A 20,256-nucleotide genomic window follows, 5' to 3' on the forward strand; every position below is an offset into this window, starting at 1 on the left:
TTATTTTGTAAATTAAAATTACGGCTTAAAATTTACCAAATTAAATTAAATTTAATAATTAAAGATATATTACTCACAGATTAAAAAAAAAGACTTAAAATTTCAGATCAACGTGTAAAATTCAATGGCTAGTCCCCAAACCCTTCAATTATTGATAAAATCCATTTTAGCAGTGGAAAGTTGAAATTGATACTCCATTAAAGTAACAGAAACCAATCACCAAAGCATCGGGATCAGTACGATGTTGTAACTCTGTAAGAAACAATGAGTGGAAAAAAGAAAATAGAAGTTACAAGTCAAATTCACCAGCTAAAGCTTGGCTGACCCAAAATCACTATTTTTATCATTTGCAAGCAACACTTACCCAGAAGTAAATCTGTCCTTTTCCTCTGCAAAAAAATAAAATAAAAAATCTGTCCTCTTCTTAGAGTTATTGCTTTTTGCATATTGCAATTTGGCAATTAATAATGTAACATGCTACCAGCACCCACCCACTGCTACCCTCTCTATCTTTCTCTCTGGTTTTTGCTGTTCTCTCGCTCTCAGTCTCTCAGTCTCAGTCCCTTTGCTTGTTTTCCATTTTTGTTATGCTTGTTGGGTCTCTGATTCGTCAAGAATTCACTATTCTTGGTTTTTTCTGGGTACCCATTACCCACCCTGACCTCCATTTCTATCTCCACGTTGTGTTTTCTTGGTTGCGAAGCTCTGTCAGGTTCTTTAGCTTCCCCTCATTTTATTTCAACAACTTCAGTGTATTTCTACGGACATTTTGTTTCGTTTGTTTGAGCATTGTTGTTTCCTTTAATTCGTTTTTTGTACATTGCTTGTAGAGACTCCAATTCTTGTTCGCTGAGCTGCTTTTAACTGATAAAAAGATGTAGATTTTTGTTATGTTTCCCTGCTTTATTTTTTTTTATTGGTTTTCTCATTCTTTTTTGTTCATTTTAGCAATTGGGTTTCTGCTCTTCCTCGTTTTGTGGTGCAAAAATTTTGGTAAACTTATTCCTTTATTTCTTTTTTTCCATTTCTGAGAAAATGGGTTTATGATTTCATCAAGTGTTGAGCTGTGAAGCTTAATTTTTATATGTTCCCCTATTGTGGTCTTTGTTTTTGTTCGATGTCGTCTTCCAATTGTCCTGATATTTTGACCAATGCATTTGAATTTCTTGTAAATTAGCCTTTTGTAATAGTTGCTTTGAGGAAGTGGTTCAATTTCTCACCATCCCTCATTCAAATTGGATCTTTTTATTCAATTTATACTTCCTATCTCCCTCTCTTTGAAGTTTGTAACTTTGGACAAGTATTGAAACAATGCCTATAATTTATTTGGTGTTATTGTTGCTGCTGGTAAATGCTTTTGGACAATATGATTTTGAAGCACTCTTGGAGCTCAAGAAGGGCATTGAGAAAGACCCATCTGGGGAAGTTCTTGTTTCATGGGACTCCAAGTCCTTGGCATCTGATGGTTGCCCCCAGAGGTGGTATGGGGTTGTCTGCATTGATGGCAATGTACATTCCATTACTCTAAATGACTTAGGCCTTATTGGGAACTTTAGTTTCCCAGTTCTTACTGGCCTTAAAATGCTTCGAAACATATCAATTTTGAATAACCAATTGATGGGAACTATCTCAAATGTTGGTTCCATTCAGTCCCTTGAGTACTTGGATATTTCATGCAATTTGTTTCATGGGTTTCTACCCACCACCATTGTCAATTTAAGGAATATTGTGCTTTTGAATCTCTCTTCAAACAATTTTCAAGGCATGATTCCCTCTGGTTTTGGTAGTCTTGAGAGGTTGAAATATTTAGATTTGAGGGCTAATAACTTTTCTGGAGATATAATGAAACTGCTTTCCCAGTTGGGCAGTGTGGTTCATGTCGACCTAAGCAACAATCAGTTCTCTGGATCATTGGATTTGGGACTTGGAGATGACAGTTTTGTTTCATCAATTCAATATTTGAATATAAGCCATAATTCCTTGGTTGGAAAGCTCTTTGCTCATGATGGAGTTCCATTTTTTGACAGTTTAGAGGTCTTTGATGCTACTAATAATCAGCTAGATGGTGATATACCTCCATTTCAATTTGTTGTCTCTCTTCAGATTCTAAGGCTTGGAAGTAACCTGTTATCAGGGTCTCTACCAGAAGCTCTTTTTGAAGACAAATCAATGGTGTTGTCTGAACTGGATCTCAGCCTTAATCAACTTGAAGGTATTATTATTGCGTTATGCTTCCTTTTTTTTTTTTTTTAACTTCCTCCCTTATCTGTATCTCTTAGCTGTGGGGAATGGGTGTAGAACATTCCTAGAAACAAAAAGATATACATAATGCTTTAGAAACCACTACTTTTTATATGCATCAATTGATTGAACTACAAATATCTATCACAAGTTCAAACCATAGTAATACAGATAACACTACATTTTGTACAATTTTTTTATATTGATTATATGCTTGAATCCCAGCTTTCTTTTAAGAACATCATTTTTAAGAACAGTGGGTAAGACATTTTACATCTGTAATTGCCATTCATGGAAATCAATATGCAAAGACTCCCTTTTTTATGGTTTGTAAAATTAATCCTTTATCATTTTGTAGGTAACTATAAAATTAAATTAGTCTGTTCGTGCTTGATTGAATTACATTCACTATTAATGGAAATGGAAAGATGAGTAGACATGCAATTCAAGAGTTTTCAATATATTACTAAAGATGATAAGGAATAATGAAGCATGATATAGAGAGACAAAAGAATAAAAGAAATGATTAATTACTTTAGTGTATGTGAAAATTTTGAGGCGCCACACGGACGAAAGCAATCTCACATTATTCAAAAAAGTTTCACTTGACAGCTTTTTATGAATCCTTTTTACATAGCTCACTTTATAATATTTATATAGATATATAGAAGTGAATGTCAAACCTCTCTGCGTGATATATTTCTGCATTCCTTTGATTGTATTCAATTATATTAATTATAACATTTAGGAGGTCTTGTAATGTTTAAAATAAGAAAATATAGGCTCCTGATATTTGTGTTTAACATGTGAGGTGAACTTAAAGCACACAGAATAGATCATAATCATCTCAAATGCAATTTCCACAATAGTTTGAAAATCAATCCATGTCAAATAGGTCTTTATGCTCTCAGAAATCTATTCATGACATAATTGAATTCTCTTTTTCCATTGCTGTGCAGGTGTTTTTTATTATTTTTTTATGTTGGTTGATTTAGTCATTAGCTCCTGACAGTTGCATCTTCTTTGAATTTTAGTTTCTCATTCTCATAATTTCTTTAACTGTAATTTTAAAGATTAACATCTTTGGCAGGTCCATTGAGAAGTATCACTTCTGCAACTCTCAAGAAGCTAAATTTATCTTCAAACAAATTGACTGGCTTCTTACCTGCCACTGTAGGACACTGTGCCATTGTAGATCTGAGTAATAATATGTTATCCGGAAATGTATCAAGAATTCAGAACTGGGGAAATTATGTAGAAGATATTCAGTTGAGTAATAATTCGTTGACAGGGAGTTTGCCAAACCAAACTTCTCAATTCTTGAGGTTGACTTCACTCAAGGCATCAAACAACTCATTGAATGGTGAACTTCCAATAGTTTTGAGCACGTATTCACAACTACAAGTGATTGATCTTAGCCTTAATTTTCTCAGTGGGTTCCTCCTTCCAGACCTCTTCACCTCGACAACATTGACTCATCTCAACCTTTCAGCCAACAATTTCACTGGCTCAATCCCTCTTCAGAAAGTACAAAGCTCCACCCAGAATTTGAGCTTGATGTCTCTTGATTTGTCATATAATTCCTTAGATGGCATTTTTCCCCGTGAAGTCAATAAATTCCATAACTTGGTACTTTTAAACCTATCCAACAACATACTCAAAGGCCCCATTCCAGGGGACCTTCCTGATCAGTTGAAAGGATTTAATGTGTCTTATAACAATCTCTCTGGTGTGGTACCTGATAATTTGAGGCGGTTTTCTGATTCAGCTTTCCATCCTGGAAATCCCTTCTTGATTTTTCCTAACTTACAGTTGTCAACTGAAGGTGCTACAGATATGACTTTAAAGAAACGTAGATCTCACATGAAACCTTCAATTAAAATTTTCTTGATAGCTGGTATGGTTGGTACTGCAACTGTAGTAGCTATTTTGTGCATGCTTATTTACTACTGGACCCGTTGGCAGACTCATGGTAGGAGAAGTTTAAAAGGGGATGAAAGACATGAAGGTGTATCACAGGAGCATTCTTCCCTTTCTCATTCCACCTCAATTAACAAAAATTTGGACAGATCTTTATCATCATTTAGTTTTCACCAAAGTCTTCATCCATCATCACAGTTAGGTTCTGCATATTATCCTGGGGACACATCATCAGCTCTGCAGAAGCCTACTGATCATCCTGAATCAGTAAGAAAAAATGAAGGATTATCTTCTCCATTGTCATATTTTTCATCTTCAAATCCTTCACCTTCTAAAAGCCAACTTTCCTCAGAGCATCCAGGTGTCCTCCAAGTATATTCTCCAGAAAAATTGGCAGGAGATTTACACCTGTTTGATGCCTCCCTAATGTTCACAGCAGAAGAACTTTCACATGCTCCAGCAGAAGTTATTGGAAGGAGTTGCCATGGTACCCTATATAAAGCCACACTTGACTCTGGTGTTGTATTGGCTGTAAAATGGTTAAAAGAGGGAATAGCAAAAGGGAGGAAAGAATTTGCAAGGGAAGTAAAGAAACTTGGGAACATCAGACATCCCAATTTAGTTTCTCTTCAGGGTTACTATTGGGGACCAAAAGACCATGAGAAGATGATTTTATATAACTATGTTAATGCACAATGTTTGGCTTTCTACCTGCAAGGTAAAATACCATTCTTTCTCTCTTTTGTACTTTGTAGGTAAGATACCATTTCTCGAATTGTGTATTTGTGTGTTTGATGGAATGTGCTTTTGTGCATGTGTACCCTGAAATATCCGGTTAGATGCTCTAGACCGATATCAGTCTATCTTCAATCGGTTAGATCTATTTTTTTTTTCATGCATTTTGTTGACTTATTTGATATGATTTGATTTGATTATTGATTCTAGGCATAAATTAAGATTCTTAATTATCTCTATAATTATTCTTTGATTATTTGCTTCCTGTGTAGGTGTAATTCTTTGTGTATAAATAGTCATGTAAATCACTTGTAAAGATCAAGAGTAAAACACAAGAATACTCTAAAATTCTCCAAAATTTTTCATGGTACCAAAGCTTTTTCATGATTTTAGGATTTAAATTCAATCTTTCTACTTTAGGGTTTCAAAAATCCTAGATCTACCTTTTTGGTACTACCCTATTTAGGGACCTTTCCACATCTCACCGCCGCCACCAGAAGGACCGCTAGACCGTCGCCTGCCAGACCGCCCAACTCCGATGCTGGAAAGTCACGCGCGTAAGGCTTATACGCCCTTCTCGGCGCGTGAGATCTGTCCGATGCTGCTTCGTCGCTCTGTCCACTCTGGCGCCATTTCCGACCCTTTTTCCAGCCATCTCGTGCCAATACCTTGTCCTTTGGTAATTTGGTTGGGCTTTCGTGTGTGTACAACCTTGAATACCTCCTATTTTTTCACGGTTCATTTGTTTTTACCATGGCAAAAGGTAAAAAGGTCTTGATTCCTAACTATGATAATCTTTTCTTGCAAATTAGTCCCGTAAAACTTGATGGAACCAATTATCTTGCTTGGTCTTGTTTGTTGTTTATCAAGACTAGAGAACTACAGGGCTATGTCACTCGCAATAAGAAGCAACCAGATGAGAGTGATCTAGATTTTTCTCAATAGGACATGATAATTGTCTTGTTATGACATGGTTACTTAACTCTATGCAACCTCATATCTCTAAGTCGTATTTGTTAATTGATACTACTGCAAAGATATAAAAGGCCTTGTCCTTAACTTATTCTAAGATTTTTAATGATGCCCAAATTTATGATATTTGGAATAAGATCCATGGTATTAAGCAAGGAGAAATGACTATCTCTCAATTTTATTCTGAGTTATGTGGCTTATGGCAGGAACTTGATTAGTATCAGGACTTCCAGAGAGACTGTACTGGAAATGTAGTCAAATTTCAAGAAGTGATTAAAAAGGAGCGGGTCTATGATTTTCTTGCAGGGTTGAATAACGAATATGATCTAATTCGGGTCCAAGTATTGGAGAAAAATCCTTTTACTTCTCTAGAAAAGGCCCATGCCCATGTTCAACAAGAGGAAAGTCGCCGACATGCTATGCTTTATACTGCACATGTTGAAAGGGCTGGATTGGCTATACGAATATGATCTAATTCGGGTCCAAGTAAAGGATATGCCCATGTTCAACAAGAGGAAAGTCGCCGACATGCTATGCTTTATACTGCACATGTTGAAAGGGTTGGATTGGCTACTAGTTTGAGCACACCGCAGCCTCATAATTTTGAGAAAGATCACCTGCATTGTGACTACCGTGAGAAACCAAGGCATACCAAGGAAACTTGCTGGAAGTTACATGGTCGTCCCACTAGAGGCGTGGGGGGAAATGAGATACATCTAGAGCTCAAGCTAATCTAGTAGAAACTGTGGAGGAGCCCTTTAAAGAGACAATAGCTGCTGAATTCCTTTCACCTAATGAAATTCAGAGTTTCAAATGCCTCCCGTCTCATATTGACACCTCTTCCTCCTTTAGTGCCACATCTAACTTTATAAAGTCAGGCAATGCTTCCTTTATTGATACCTTTCCATGGATTATTGATTTTGGTGCGAATAGACACATGACAGAATCTTCTAAGGTTTTCTTAATTATTTTACTTCTCTAACCAAAGACAATGTCAGAATTGCTAATGGCTCTTTTACTCCCATATTCAAAACAGGTTTTGTTATTTGTGCACCCAATATTAAATTATCATCTGTCCTTCATATTTTCTGTTTTCCTGTCAACCTGTTATTTATCAATGGTATTACCAATGCTTTTAACTGTAAAATTGAATTCTTTCCTAATCATTATGTTATTTAGGATCTTCTCACAAAGAAGAGGATTGGCAATGGTAGACCGCATAATTATACATGTAGGAAGGTGGTCCAAGTTCTCCGATATTTTAAGCATGTTTTGGAGAAAATAAGAATGTCAATCAGGAAATACTTTAGTGGCACAGGCAGTTAAGGCATCCATCATTTTTGTCTTAAAAAAACTTTATCCTAGTTTATTTGCTAGAACTCAGTTTGGTTCTTTATTTTGTTATACATGTGAGTATGCTAAGCATACTAAAACCTCGTATCCTTTGAGTCATAATAAAAGCCAAATTCCTTTTATCACTATTCATTGTGATGTTTGGGGGTCTACTCAAACTGTCTCCTTATATGGTAATCAATAGTTTGTTACCTTTATTGATTGTTGCACTCGAATGACTTGAGTCTATTTGGTTAAAGCTAAAAGTAATGTCTTTTCTTATTTTCAATTCTTTCACAAGATGATTTGAACTCAATTTGATATTAAGGTGAAAATTTTGAGAACTGTCAATGGAAGATAATATATAGATAGTAGGTTTTCTGCTTATTTAGAGACCAATAGATAGTATACCAGACAAGTTGTTCTTATACTAGTGCACAAAATAACGTTGTTGAAAGGAAAAACAAACGTCTATTTGAGGTAGCTCGATCTCTTATGTTCACCATGAACTTGTCCAAAACATATTGGAGAGATGCAGTACTTGTATCTGCTTATCTTATTAATAGAATGTCCCTCAAGACCCTTGACTTTATGAGTCCTTTAGAGATTCTACTAGGAATTTATACATTATTCCATCAAAAATATTTGGGTGTGTGTGCTTTGTCCATATTAAACCAGCGGGAAAGTTGGATCCTAAGGCCCTTAAATATGTTTGTTGGGTATTCTCCGACACAGAAGGGATACAGGTATTATCACTCTCCATCTTGGAAATACTTTGTCAGTATAAATGTTACTTTATGAGAGATTGAACCCTACTTTAGTACCACCCACTCACCCTTTTAGGGGGAGAATAATAAGCAAAAAGAGATGATCCCAAATTCTGTGATTTTGAATGATATAGTTCCGCTAGAGAGTTTTAGTAGATTGGACAGACATTTGTACAAGGTAGATTTGAGGAGGTATTCGAAGAGAGACAAGGCAGAAGAAACTATTATGCAGTCTACTTAGAGTCAAGAATATTCTTTTGGTTAGTTATCTACAACTCTTGAATGCTCCAATAATTTAGATAAACCTATTACACAAAGAAAATATGTCAGATCTTGTACTAAACACCCTATTTCTAACTTTATTTCTTATGAATCATTGTCTCCCTCCTATAGAAGAGCCTTGTATATTTTTTCCGTGTTTATTCCATAGGATTAGAAGGAAGCTCTTGGATATCCTAAATGGAAGGGAGCTATGATTGTAGAGATGAAAGTACTGGCAAAAAATGAGACCTGAGAGCTTATCACTCTTCGACATGAGAAGAAACTTATTGTTGTAAGTGGGTGTTCACAATGAAACACAAAACTGATGGCACAATTGAATGGTTTAAGGCCAGATTGGTTACTAAAGGATTCACCCAAATCTATAGAGTGTATTATCAAGAGACATTTGCCCTAGTTGCAAAAATGAACTCAATCAGAGTCCTATTATCTTGTGCAGCCAACTTAGACTGGGACTTACAGTAGTTGGATGTGAATAATGCTTTCCTCCATAGAGATTTAGAGGAAAAAGTGTTTATGGAGATACCTACTGGGTTCGCTAATGAGAAGACACAAGGAAAGGTGTGCAGGTTAAAAAAGGCTTTGTAGGGCTAAAATAATCTCTCAGAGCTTGGATTGACAGGTTTAGCAGATCCATGATGTTCTTTAGTTATCAATAGAGCAATGCTGATTATACTCTATTTATTAAACATCACAAGGGTAAGATCACCCTTTTTATTGTGTATGTTGATAATATAATGGTGACAGGTGATGACAAAGAGGAAATGGCTAAACTAAAAAGGTTGTTGACTCAAGAATTTAAAATAAAAAATCTAGAAAAGCTGCAATATTTTTTAGGTATTGAGGTGGCTAGATCAAGAAAAAGAATTTTCATCTCCCAAAGAAAGTACATTCAAGATCTTTTGGAAAAAACTAGTATGTTGGGATGTAAACGAGCTGAATCTCCCATTGAAAGTAATCACAAGATGCAAGCAGAAACTAGTGAGTCCGTGGATATTGGAAGATATCAGAGATTGGTAGAGAGGTTAATTTATCTCTCACACACTCGACCGGATATAGCCTATGCTGTTAGCTTAGTTAGCCAATTCATGCATGATCCTCGCGAGACTCATATGCAAGCTATCTTTTGCATCTTAAGATACCTAAAGTCTACGCCAGTGAAAGGGCTTTTTTACTCCAAACATGGTTACCTCCGAGTTGAAGTTTTTACAGATACAGATTGGGCAAGATCTCTTGATGACAGGAGATCCACCTCTGACTACTGCACAGTTGTGGAAGGGAATCTTGTCACCTGGAAGAGCAAAAAATAAAACGTTATTGCTCGGTTAATTACTAAAGCAGAATAGAGAGCAATGGTTCAAGATGTGTGTAAACTTTTATGGTTGCAGAAGTTATTGGAAGAGTTAAGGCTGCTCGAGAGAGACAAGATAACTTTTTGTATTGTGATAACAAAACTGCCATCAATATAGCACAAAATTCAGCTCAACATGATCAAACGAAACACATTAAGATTATTCGGCATTTCATTAAATAAAAATTAATAGACGATGTTTTTGAGTTTAGTTTATATGACTTCTATTGGGCAACTTACGGATGTGTTTATTAAAGGGCTTAACAATAGAATCTACCATAATCTGATTTGCAAGTTGGCCATGTGCGACATCTATACACCAACTTGAGGGAGAGTGTTGACTTATTTGATATGATTTGATTTGATTACGAATTTTAGGCATAAATTAGGATTCTTAATTATCTCTGTAATTATTTTTTGATTGTTTGCTTCTTGTTTAGGTATAATTCTTTGTATATAAATAGTCATGTAAATCATTTGTAAAGATTGAGAGTGAAATATAAGAATACTCTAAAATTTTCTAAAATTCTTCACATTTATTTATCATTTCACTCATAATTAGAAAAAAAAAAGGGAAGGGATCCCATATACACACAAAGACTCACATATCTGGTTTATCCCAACTAGTTGGATCTATAAAAAATGGGCAGGAGTTCAAGTTGCCAGTATGAAAAAGCAACACAACATGTTGCATGGCACATAGCACACCATACAGAAGACCTATGTCCAAATTGGACTCATAAAACTAATTCTTATTCCAAGACAAATTCAATGGAGGCTAAAAAATTTCTATTGTCCTTTTTTCTTATTAGGACTTCCTAATTAGAACTTCAACTATTATTTGGGCTTGGTATTCTTAAAATCTCCATCACAAAGTCAAATAGGATTAGTTTTTTAGTACTTGTGCAAAAGTTAGTTTACTCTTTAGTACTTTCTTGCATTATTGAATATTGGTATTGCCTCTTGCCTCAATTTGCATTCTTCCTTCCTCTTCTTGCACAATTCTTTGTGCTAAACTTCTTGGCCTTCATGATCATAAGAGAACCTTAGCTAACTTTCATGACTTCACCTTGAGTGGAACTCCCATACTTGACTTGGTAAATTAACTCATGATCATGAAGTGCAAAAATCTTGGGGAAAAGAATCTCTAGAAATTTCAAGGAAACACACTGGATTAAAAGGTTGAAAATGCGGCAATAGACAATATCAACAATCAAAAGTGCAATAAAGTAGCCAAGAGGAAATTGACTCTTACATAAGTTATAGAGACTAATCCTGTTTTTATTTGGAGATGGAGATTTATTGAATAAGAAGTAAAAAAAGGATTAGAATTGTAATTAGAAAGTTTTAATAATTAGAAAAAAAGGATATTTTTGGTATCCACTCTCCACCAAATTTGACTTGGAATAGAAGTTAGTTTCGTGAGTCCAAATTGGACTTGTTAGAAATGATGAGATTCCAAGCTACAATTAAGGGGGGAATGTTATGGAAAATTGAATCTGTTTAATATAGTATTTATATTCCTAAATAGATAGAATAATTATATCTATATATTTCTATGATCATGGGATTTGATATATTCCTATTATAGTTGTAGAATATTTTCATTTATGGTATCTACCATATATGTGTTGGATCTTCCATTATAAATAGAGAACTTTTTGTATTAGTGAGATAACCCAATTCAATAAAAATGTAGCCCTTTGAGGTTTTGTGTCCGTAGATATAGGCTCTGATAGCCAAACCACGTAAATTTTTTTGTATTATTGTCTTTTCTCTCTTTTATTATTTTAAATTTAACATGGTATTAGAACTTTCAATTTTTTGAGGTTTTTGTTTGGGCACTGTTCATGGGCACTATTTATTGGTACTGATTATGGACACTTTCACACCTACTTTGTATTCAATTGATGTGGTTTGTTCAATCCTATGAGTTGTTTTGTGTTGATGTTTTTTGCCGGTATTACCTTTAGAGATGAATTTTGTGTCAATGTTTCCTCACAGGTATTGCCTTTGGAGAGGGAAGTACAATTCTAATGATTGTTTTATATTTTGGTATTTTGTGTGAGTGTCTTTGTGCGAGTAGTTTTGAATGTGCTCATGAGTTGCTTGTTGGAAGCTGTTATAAGAAAGTTTTTGGCTTTTACATAGAATCTCATCAAGGGAAAGTATCATAATTGATGAGATTCCAAGCTACAATTAAGGAGGAATGTTATGGAAAGTTGAATTTATTTAACATAGGATATGTATTACTAAATAGATAGATAATTATGTCTATATATTCCTATGATCATGGGATTTAATATATTCTCATTATAGTTGGAGAATCATTTCATTCATGGTATCATACCATATATGTATTGGATTTTTCATTATAAATAGAAAACTTTTTATATTAGTGAAATAACACAATTCAATAAAAATGTAACTCTTTAAGATTTTGTGTTTGTAGATGTAGACTCCCGTAGTCGAACCACGTAAATCTTCTTTGTTATTATATTCTCTCTTTAATTATTCTAAATTTAACAGAACTCTTGTCCAATTGCCTATAAAGTGTCAAAGGTGGCTATAATTTAAAGAGAGACATTAATGGAGTGCATGTAAGTTATGTGCCATGCAAACAACGACGGGTGCATAAATTAAAGTTAGAGGGGTCCAATTTTATTTTTCTTAGTAAATTTTCAAATTTTACTTATTTCAGAAAAAATATTGTTTATATATACATATCAAAAACAAAGTAGTTAAGTTGAGAATCAAGTTCAAATAAATTAACGAAAGAAAATCTATGTAAGTGAATTTTTGCTAGTTAAATTAATTTTCTCATATAAAATACATAATATGAGTTCTTAATTTTTTTTTTATGAGTAGTTGAAACTATTATATATAAAAATGTTTTTTGATTTTATCATGTAAGATCTTTAATTTTTAAATAATATAACAAGTTATCAATTAAATTTAAAATTTATTTTTTTCTAAATGTAGCAGTACATAAAACAACTTTTATTTTTCATTTAAAATCCTATATTTAAATAATTTAAAATATATAACTTCAATCATATAAATAGAGATAAATAAAAACAACTATCACTTTTTAACAATAAAAACAATGTATATAAAAAAAAAAATTAAATAATGACTTGGTAATTTATTTTATGAATGTTTTGAAAAAAAAATTAAGTAGGATATATGTAGTTGAAATCTTGAAAATTAAAGGAAAATTTTATAGAGTAATAAAAAAATAGAGGAGAGAAATATATAAGTAAGGGTGATTGTAATAAAAATAGTAGTAGAATTGGGATTTTATCTATAGAAAAATTACTATCAAGTTCCTAAATGTTTAGAAAATTTATATTGTTTAGTCTATTTGTCAACTAAATTGTTAGCTAATTTGTTTATCCTTTGGTTACAAAGACTAAATAGTCTATATATTTAACTTTATAAAGACTAAATGATACACATAATTAAAATTATATGGACTAAATAATAAATATTTAAGATATTTTAATAGATTTTTTATAAAAAGACTAAAAGAATTTAATTTTATAGAATAAAAATTATTTTCATTAAATAATTTTAAATAAAAATAAACTAATGAATTTTTTAAAAATTAGAGATCTAATGGTAATTTTTCTTTTAGTTATTTAGATATATAGGAAAACTACCATAATACTCCAAAACAAATTTTAAAAATTTTCAAAAGTTCATGGGGCATGGCACCCTTGCCCCAGTGTAAATCCGTCACTGCATGCAAAGTGTTGTTTTTCTTACTATTGTGGGTGAGAAAAATTGTTAGTGTTATAACTACTTTTCCTTATTAGCAATTTGTTTGTAGGGTAGGCTTATACCGAACCTCATTAAATTCTTTCTTTAGTTTTCTAGGTGCATTTTGAGATGTCTCAGATCATTTGTTTCATCTGACAATTTCTGATGTAATCTTTTGGTTGAAGGGGAGGGGAAGCTTTGATTTGAACCCTTAGTTTGCACAATGAGGTATATGCTTGATTACTGGGCTGTTGGGACAACGCTTTTTCTTGAGCTTTTTTTTCTTTTAATAATTTTTACAAGTTTTTATTAAAATTATTGAACTGAGTAACTGTTTTTTGTATTGTTTATTGGGATCCATAATGGTGCACCAGGTAGGAATTCAAACAGAGTTGGCAAGAGAGTACTATTTTTCATCAATATGTATCTCAGCCATTTGTTTTATGGGTTGAGCTTTATGGTCCATGAATATTAGGTGAGGGGAGAGTAGAATAAGTCTCATTAACTTTAACAAGTTTTAAGATATAGTTCTGAAGTTTACAGTATTTTTTATCTCAGATTATCAAGGGATTAAATGACAAAAATTATTGGTCAGTGTTGAAATATGTGTGTACATAAAGGAAGTGAAATTTGGTGCAAGGGGACACAAATCTATGCAGCTTCATGTCTTTAATTAAGCTTATTCACAGCAGATACTTAGTTGTTGCTTGTTGAAGATGTTGTTCCTTGAATAATTATATGAAGACAGTGTTGCAAGCAAATAGTGCATAACGAAGAATTTGAAAAATTCAAATTCTTCAGAAAAAAAAAAGAGAAGAATTTGAAGAGAGTGTGAGGACTGAGTAGTGTCTACTGGGCCTAGATATTGCATGACACATGAAAAGCATAAAAGAACACAAAATCCCTCCATGGAGAGAGTAGAAGAGGAGAAATGAGGGAGAGGGAGAGTGGATCAACTGGGAAAGAGTAAGAACCAAGAACCCCCAATTGAAGTGTATGAGAATGGCACGCAGTTTATGATAAGGGTATTTATTGTGACAAGGGGAAAAGGACTATGATCTAATAAGATGCAAGTAAAAAAATTACTTTGGTTGCGAACAAGCAGGAAATTGGTTTATCCGTGATTCATGTTCATGATTCATCTTCAACTGATATTACATTTTGATAACTGGAAATTTACTTTGTCTGTTTCAGGGAATCTATTTATTGAAACTGTGCATACTTTCTGTTTCTCCTCAGCAAGATAAGTACTTCCCCAATCTTTCTGAAACTTCCTAAAGCCAACATCTGATCACCATTGATTGTTTTTGAATGTGGGGGAGAGTTTATGTCCCATAAAGTGATTTTAGTATTTCTTTGTGCTTATATCATTGCCTTGAAATTTTACAAATTTCATCTGTGTAACCGAAATATATATGCATTATGTGGATATTCTGTTTTCCATCTTTCTTTTTGCCATTTATGCAGGAATTTTTTCTATTTTATATATTTATTTTTAAAAAATACTTATTTTTATGCAGATACAGAGCCAAGAAAACTCCCACCTTTATCGCTTCACGATCGGCTCAGGGTTGCTGTTAATGTTGCTCGATGTCTGAGCTACTTACACAATGAGAAAGCAATACCCCATGGCAACCTCAAATCCACAAACATTTTATTACAACCTCCAAACATGAATCCACTGCTCTCAGATTACAGTCTCCATCGAATACTGACATCAGCTGGCACAGCAGAACAAGTTCTGAATGCTGGTGCTCTTGGGTATAGGCCCCCGGAATTTGCAAGCTCAAGTAAACCCTGCCCATCATTAAAAAGTGATGTCTATGCATTTGGGGTTATCTTGTTAGAGCTCCTAACTGGAAAAGGTTCAGGAGAGATCGTTTCAGGGGACCCAGGAGTAGTTGATCTGACAGAATGGGTAAGGTTATTGGCCCAAGAAAACCGTTGTAGCGAGTGCTACGATAAGCTGCTTCTTAATGAACCAAATGCAGAGGCACCCAGAATTCTTGGTGAAATGCTGCAAGTGGGATTAAGATGTATCCTACCGGCATCCGAGAGGCCTGACATGAAGTCAGTTTTTGAAGATCTCTCAATGATAGTATTATGAAATGCCTCTCAAATTGAACAGAAGTTCTAACTCCAGCCTCTGTCACTAAACCCATTTTTATCCTTGTATTTATTGGAGGGGTATTGTTTATGATTGGTGTTTTTTGGCTGTTAATGTGAATAATGGGCATTGGATAGATAGAATATTGTTAGATGCAGGAAAGGAAATAAGATTATTTGTCCCCTCAGGTTGGTGGGTTAATTCATTCTTTTTAACCCTGTCTTGTCTTCTGAATGTAATTGTTATTTCACCATTTGAAAAATTATTCATTTGCATATTCAAGCCTGCGCGATGTAGCGGATTATAAATTTATCTTTCAAATTAATTTATACAGAGTATATATTAGTCCAGATATATTGTGAACATTTTAAATATAATTTAAAATTAATTTAAATTTTTATAATTATATTCTATATTAATTTAATTACTAATTAAAATCTGAATTTCATATGTTATCTCAAATATACTCCACTTTACTTTTATTGTTAAACAGAATTGTCAATTTTTATAGTTAAAGAGAATTACCACAGATGCACGTTATCTGCCCGTCAGTAAATTTTAGAATAAAATAAATTTACAAAAATTTAGTAATCACAAATTTTTAAAGTTTAAATTTTTTAATATTTTTAAAAATTAAAATTTATAATAATTAAAATATTTAATATTATTATTATATTTATTTTAATTTTATCAATAATTTAAGTATACTATTTTATACCACTCTAAATATTACTTTAATTTAAAAATCCACTATTGACTAAAAAAAGCTCGGGTATTTATATTTTAATTTAATTTTTTTAATTTTAATTTAATTAATTCAATTGATAATTTTTATAACAATTTGATAATTTAGATAATAGATTATGTGTATTATTATTATTATTTTTTAATTGTTTAATTTTCTGGAAAAAGTCTAATATTTATATAATTTTATATTTTAATCTAAATATTTAAATTTTGAATAAATTGATTCAACGTGTGTGTTTAGATGTAATTTTGATCAATTTTTAAAATTAAAATGTTAAAAATAAGCAATCTAATTATTAAATATATAGTTTATATTTTCGACATTGATGAATTTTATTTTATAGTAATAATTATGAATATTTTATAACTGACATGTTATTTAATTGAAAATAGCAGAATATAAAATAATTAAAAATAAGATATACATTATAAATATTCATAATTATTATTATAAAATAAAATCTATCCACGATTCAAACAATCAACAACATATGTAATAGTTAGATTATTATTTTCTTTAAATTTAAATATATCATTTAACTATAATTAAGTATGTGTTAAAATTATTTTTATATATAGAATTAATTTATATTTTAAAAATTAATAAAATATTACATGCCGCATTTAATCTGAACTCTTACATTTTGATTTTTGAAAATTGAATAAAATTATACCTAAATGCAAACGTTGGATCAATTTATCCAAAATTTATATGCTTAATTTAGATTATGATATAAAATAATATAAGCGTTGGATTTTTTTGGTCATTTGATCATTAGTTTATATAAAAAAAATACATATGGTATGACATCTAAATTATTTAATTACCACGTAAATTATTAAATTTAAAAATTTTCAAATTAACTAAAATGCACTAAAATATAAAGGTTGGACCAATTAAATTAAAATTAAAATAATTAGATTAAAATATAAATACACACAAATATTAAATCTTTTTTTATCAATTGAATTTTTAAAAAATACATAATCAATAAAAAAATTACTATTTAATTCCTATAATATAATAAAACTCACAATTTAATTTTTAAATTTTTAAAAATATATTAAATGGTATAAAAAAATTCACTACAGAGTTGTTAAATTTTTAAAAATATATTAAAACATTCTTATGTTTTAATAATTGAATTAGTTAGTGCTTTGTTACTAAAAGTCATTAAAAATAAATTAAAATACCCTTAATAATTTGCACTAGTAACTTAAATAGCCTCAAGAAATAAAAAAAAATCCGAATCCCTTAATTTCCCTCTTTTCCCCTTTCTCCTAACACATCCCATCCCATCCCACCTCACTGCACCTCACATCCCATCCCACCTCACTGCACCCTGTGTCTCGGTTCCTTCTTCTCTTCTCTTCTCTCTCTGGTATTTCTCCAGCCTACCAAAGTCCTTCTCCCTTCCCCCCTCTTCCAACACTTCACGCCCCGGCCCTCCCTACCTCGCCGAGTCTCTCTCTTTTCCCTTCTTTTCTCCTTTTCTCTTTTTTGGTATTTCTTCAGCCCACCATTATCTTTCTGCCTTTTCCCTTTCTCTCTTCCATCACTGTTGTTGTAGTCCTAGGTGGTCGCACGATAGTGAGTAAACTTTTAATTTTAGTTTATGCATGCTTGTCGATTTGAAATGCAAAAATTTTAGTTTATGCATGCTTGAGATTTAATGGTTAAAATGTAATGTGGGTTATTAACTGTGTGTAAGTGCTTGAGATTTGATAGTTTAAAATGCAAAGCTGATTTAGTTTATGCAATGCTGGTTTAATGTATCGCGGGTGTTATTAAAGAGTGCGCTTACATAATTGTTCTCCCTCTTATTCAGGTTTAAAAAGGCAATACGCAGAGCGATATAACTTCAGAATTACATATGAGAACAATGAGGGTGAACTCAATAAAGTACAAGCTGATAGGTACTCTTACATTGAACTTCTGTCTGATATGTATAAGCTATTTAATTTGAATGTTGATTTCATAGCAATTGTGGCAAGGAATGGTCTTAGTGTTGAAAGTGATGGAGACCTCACAGGTATGTTTGAGTTGTATAAGGATAACTCTATGGTTCCTTTAAGAATCACAAGTCAGTTTGTGCCACCAAATATGAGGTGCCATCTCAGGTAAGAAAATCAAATGTGAGGGTAAAGGGTCCAAGTAATACAGAAGGTCAAAAGGATGATGTTCTTAAGAAGGGTAAGGCGAGGGTTTTGGATTTACAGGTAAAGTGTATAGGAGAGATAGGGAAAGGAGTGTCCCTATTAGAGGAAGGGGTGAGGAAAGGAGTGTCTCTGTTAGAGGAAGGGGTAGGGGAACTAGTAATGTGGGCCAAAGAGGGCATGTTAATATCTCACTAAATGTGTCACCAAATGTCACTGATAGTGACACTGATTCTAGTGCCAGTGTTGAAGAGGTGAGTGAAAAAGAAGATTTTTGTCAGTGTCCTCATATTAGTTTTGAAACTGATGAGGCAACTGAGAGGGATAGTGATAAAGAAGATGGTAATGATGATGATGAACTGTTAGATGTATTTTGTAACGACCCGAAAATCGGACCGCTACCGGCGCTAGGATTCAGATCGGCTTAAGGCCGCCGGGACCCATAGCAAGCCTGACATCTAACCTGTAAACCTATATAATCCCATACATGATCAACAACATACATAAAAATTAAAACTTTTCTTTCCATATATATCAACCATACTCAACCTGTGCATGCACTGTATATAACATAACTCATAAACATTGATCCCTCTGTGGGATCTCATCAGTGCCCCCAAATGGGTGACATAACATATGTTGAGTTGGTTTACATAAACATCATAAAAATCTCTAAGATCATGTATAGAAAGGGATACAACGATCTATGGTCAAGCACATCTCTAACATCCATAAACATCATCTCATTACATAACTATACTGTACTTTTACATTACATCGTACTACGATTTGTCATGTCCACATTCTATCTATTACACAACAAGCTTTACTCTAACCGACCTCCTCTTCTATCCTGTACCTGTAAGCCTGGGGGTAAAAGGGAGAGGGGTGAGCTAAAAGCCCAGTGAGTAGGACTATAGAAAAACATATTAACACTATGCTCCATGAAATGCATCATAACACAGACAATTCACATAAGGGTTGGGTGAACTTGTCACCAATTAGTCCAAGCTAACATTGTGCCAGGCCGTAGCATGGGGTCCTGGTCTTCCTGTCATAACATACATTACTTACCATTGCCCCAGGGCCTCCTCTGGGCTCCTGGTCTTCGAGTCCCATAACCGTGCCAGGTCGTAGAATGGGGTCCTGGTCTTTCCTTACATTGTGCCAGGCCGTAGAATGGGGTCCTGGTCTTCCTGTCATGGACTAATTGGGTCATCCAATATTCACCCACATCAACAACAATCGATACAATGCGGCATATTCGTGAAAACTAATGCAATCATCCTATTGCATAATCATGATGCATGAAACATGGTAAAACATTTAATTTCTCAATTTAAAAAATTAAGTTTAGTTCCACTCACCTCTGGCTGACTCTGACAACACCGAAGCAGCTGAACTCACTGCTGGGGTCCTCGGTTCCTCGGGTCCGAACCTACACAGGTGGACTCAAATGAGGGACCAAACATACTAGAACATATCTCTAAACTACTCCCCAAAAACCCCCTAAAACATCATGAAACAACCATAGAAAAACATGCAAAGGAGGCCTGGACAGGGCACTTTCGGCGGCAGGTTCGGCGGCCGAAAGTCCTTCCAGAGCCGAAAGTCAGGCAGGTTCGGCGGCACCTTCGGCGGCCGAAACTCCCAGACAGAGACGAAACTCATGCATGTTCGGCGGCACTTTCGGCGGCCGAAACTGCCAGACAGAGACGAAAGTCTCCCTTTCGGGGGCAAGCTTCGGCAGCCGAAAGGCTGCCTCCCCAGCCATGTTCGGCGGCCGAAAATCCTTCGGCTGCCGAACCTGGTTTCTGCCAAAGGGCAGAAACTTGGCTTCCTTTGCACATTTCGCCTCCAAACTTATCAAACATGCATCAAACCTA

At 33.6% G+C, this 20,256-nt stretch overlaps 2 protein-coding genes across 5 annotated transcripts; both read left to right on the forward strand.

Moving 5' to 3' along the window:
- Positions 1–427: 427 nt before the first annotated feature.
- Positions 428–15,818, forward strand: LOC110613686 (probable inactive receptor kinase At5g10020). Of its 4 annotated transcripts, XM_043956040.1 has the most exons (4): positions 428–2,212; positions 3,332–4,879; positions 14,554–14,606; positions 14,880–15,016. In XM_043956040.1, the coding sequence occupies exons 1-3, from the start codon at positions 1,312–1,314 to the stop codon at positions 14,604–14,606; spliced, it is 2,502 nt and encodes an 833-aa protein (XP_043811975.1). In that variant the 5' UTR covers positions 428–1,311; the 3' UTR covers positions 14,880–15,016. The 4 variants fall into 4 exon arrangements, with proteins under 4 accessions (XP_043811975.1, XP_021610615.1, XP_043811976.1 ...); XM_021754923.2 differs by lacking the exon at positions 14,880–15,016 and having other exon boundaries at positions 14,554–14,863; XM_043956041.1 differs by lacking the exons at positions 14,554–14,606; positions 14,880–15,016 and adding an exon at positions 13,918–14,153 and having other exon boundaries at positions 429–2,212.
- On the forward strand, positions 15,468–18,827 carry LOC122723439. The gene is made up of 4 exons (XM_043955587.1): positions 15,468–15,489; positions 15,604–15,654; positions 17,439–17,804; positions 18,043–18,827. Exons 1-4 carry the CDS (start codon positions 15,468–15,470, stop codon positions 18,336–18,338), a joined length of 735 nt encoding a protein of 244 aa, XP_043811522.1. The 3' UTR covers positions 18,339–18,827.
- The last annotated feature ends 1,429 nt before the right edge of the window (positions 18,828–20,256 follow it).

Source organism: Manihot esculenta, chromosome 4 (assembly GCF_001659605.2).
Source record: "Manihot esculenta cultivar AM560-2 chromosome 4, M.esculenta_v8, whole genome shotgun sequence".
Lineage (NCBI taxonomy): Eukaryota > Viridiplantae > Streptophyta > Magnoliopsida > Malpighiales > Euphorbiaceae > Manihot > Manihot esculenta.

Bases quoted from the DNA above. Each gene is read 5' to 3' on its own strand.
- LOC122723439 (XM_043955587.1), top strand. From the start codon at position 15,468: ATGCCTCTCAAATTGAACAGAA. The intron at 15,490-15,603 runs GTTCTAACTCCA...GGCATTGGATAG, and splicing joins GCCTCTCAAATTGAACAGAA to ATAGAATATTGTTAGATGCA. The intron at 17,805-18,042 runs GTGAGTAAACTT...CCTCTTATTCAG, and splicing joins TCCTAGGTGGTCGCACGATA to GTTTAAAAAGGCAATACGCA.
- LOC110613686 (XM_021754921.2), top strand. From the start codon at position 1,312: ATGCCTATAATTTATTTGGTGTTATTGTTGCTGCTGGTAAATGCTTTT. The intron at 2,213-3,331 runs GTATTATTATTG...CATCTTTGGCAG, and splicing joins CAGCCTTAATCAACTTGAAG to GTCCATTGAGAAGTATCACT. The intron at 4,880-14,879 runs GTAAAATACCAT...ATTTTTATGCAG, and splicing joins TTTGGCTTTCTACCTGCAAG to ATACAGAGCCAAGAAAACTC.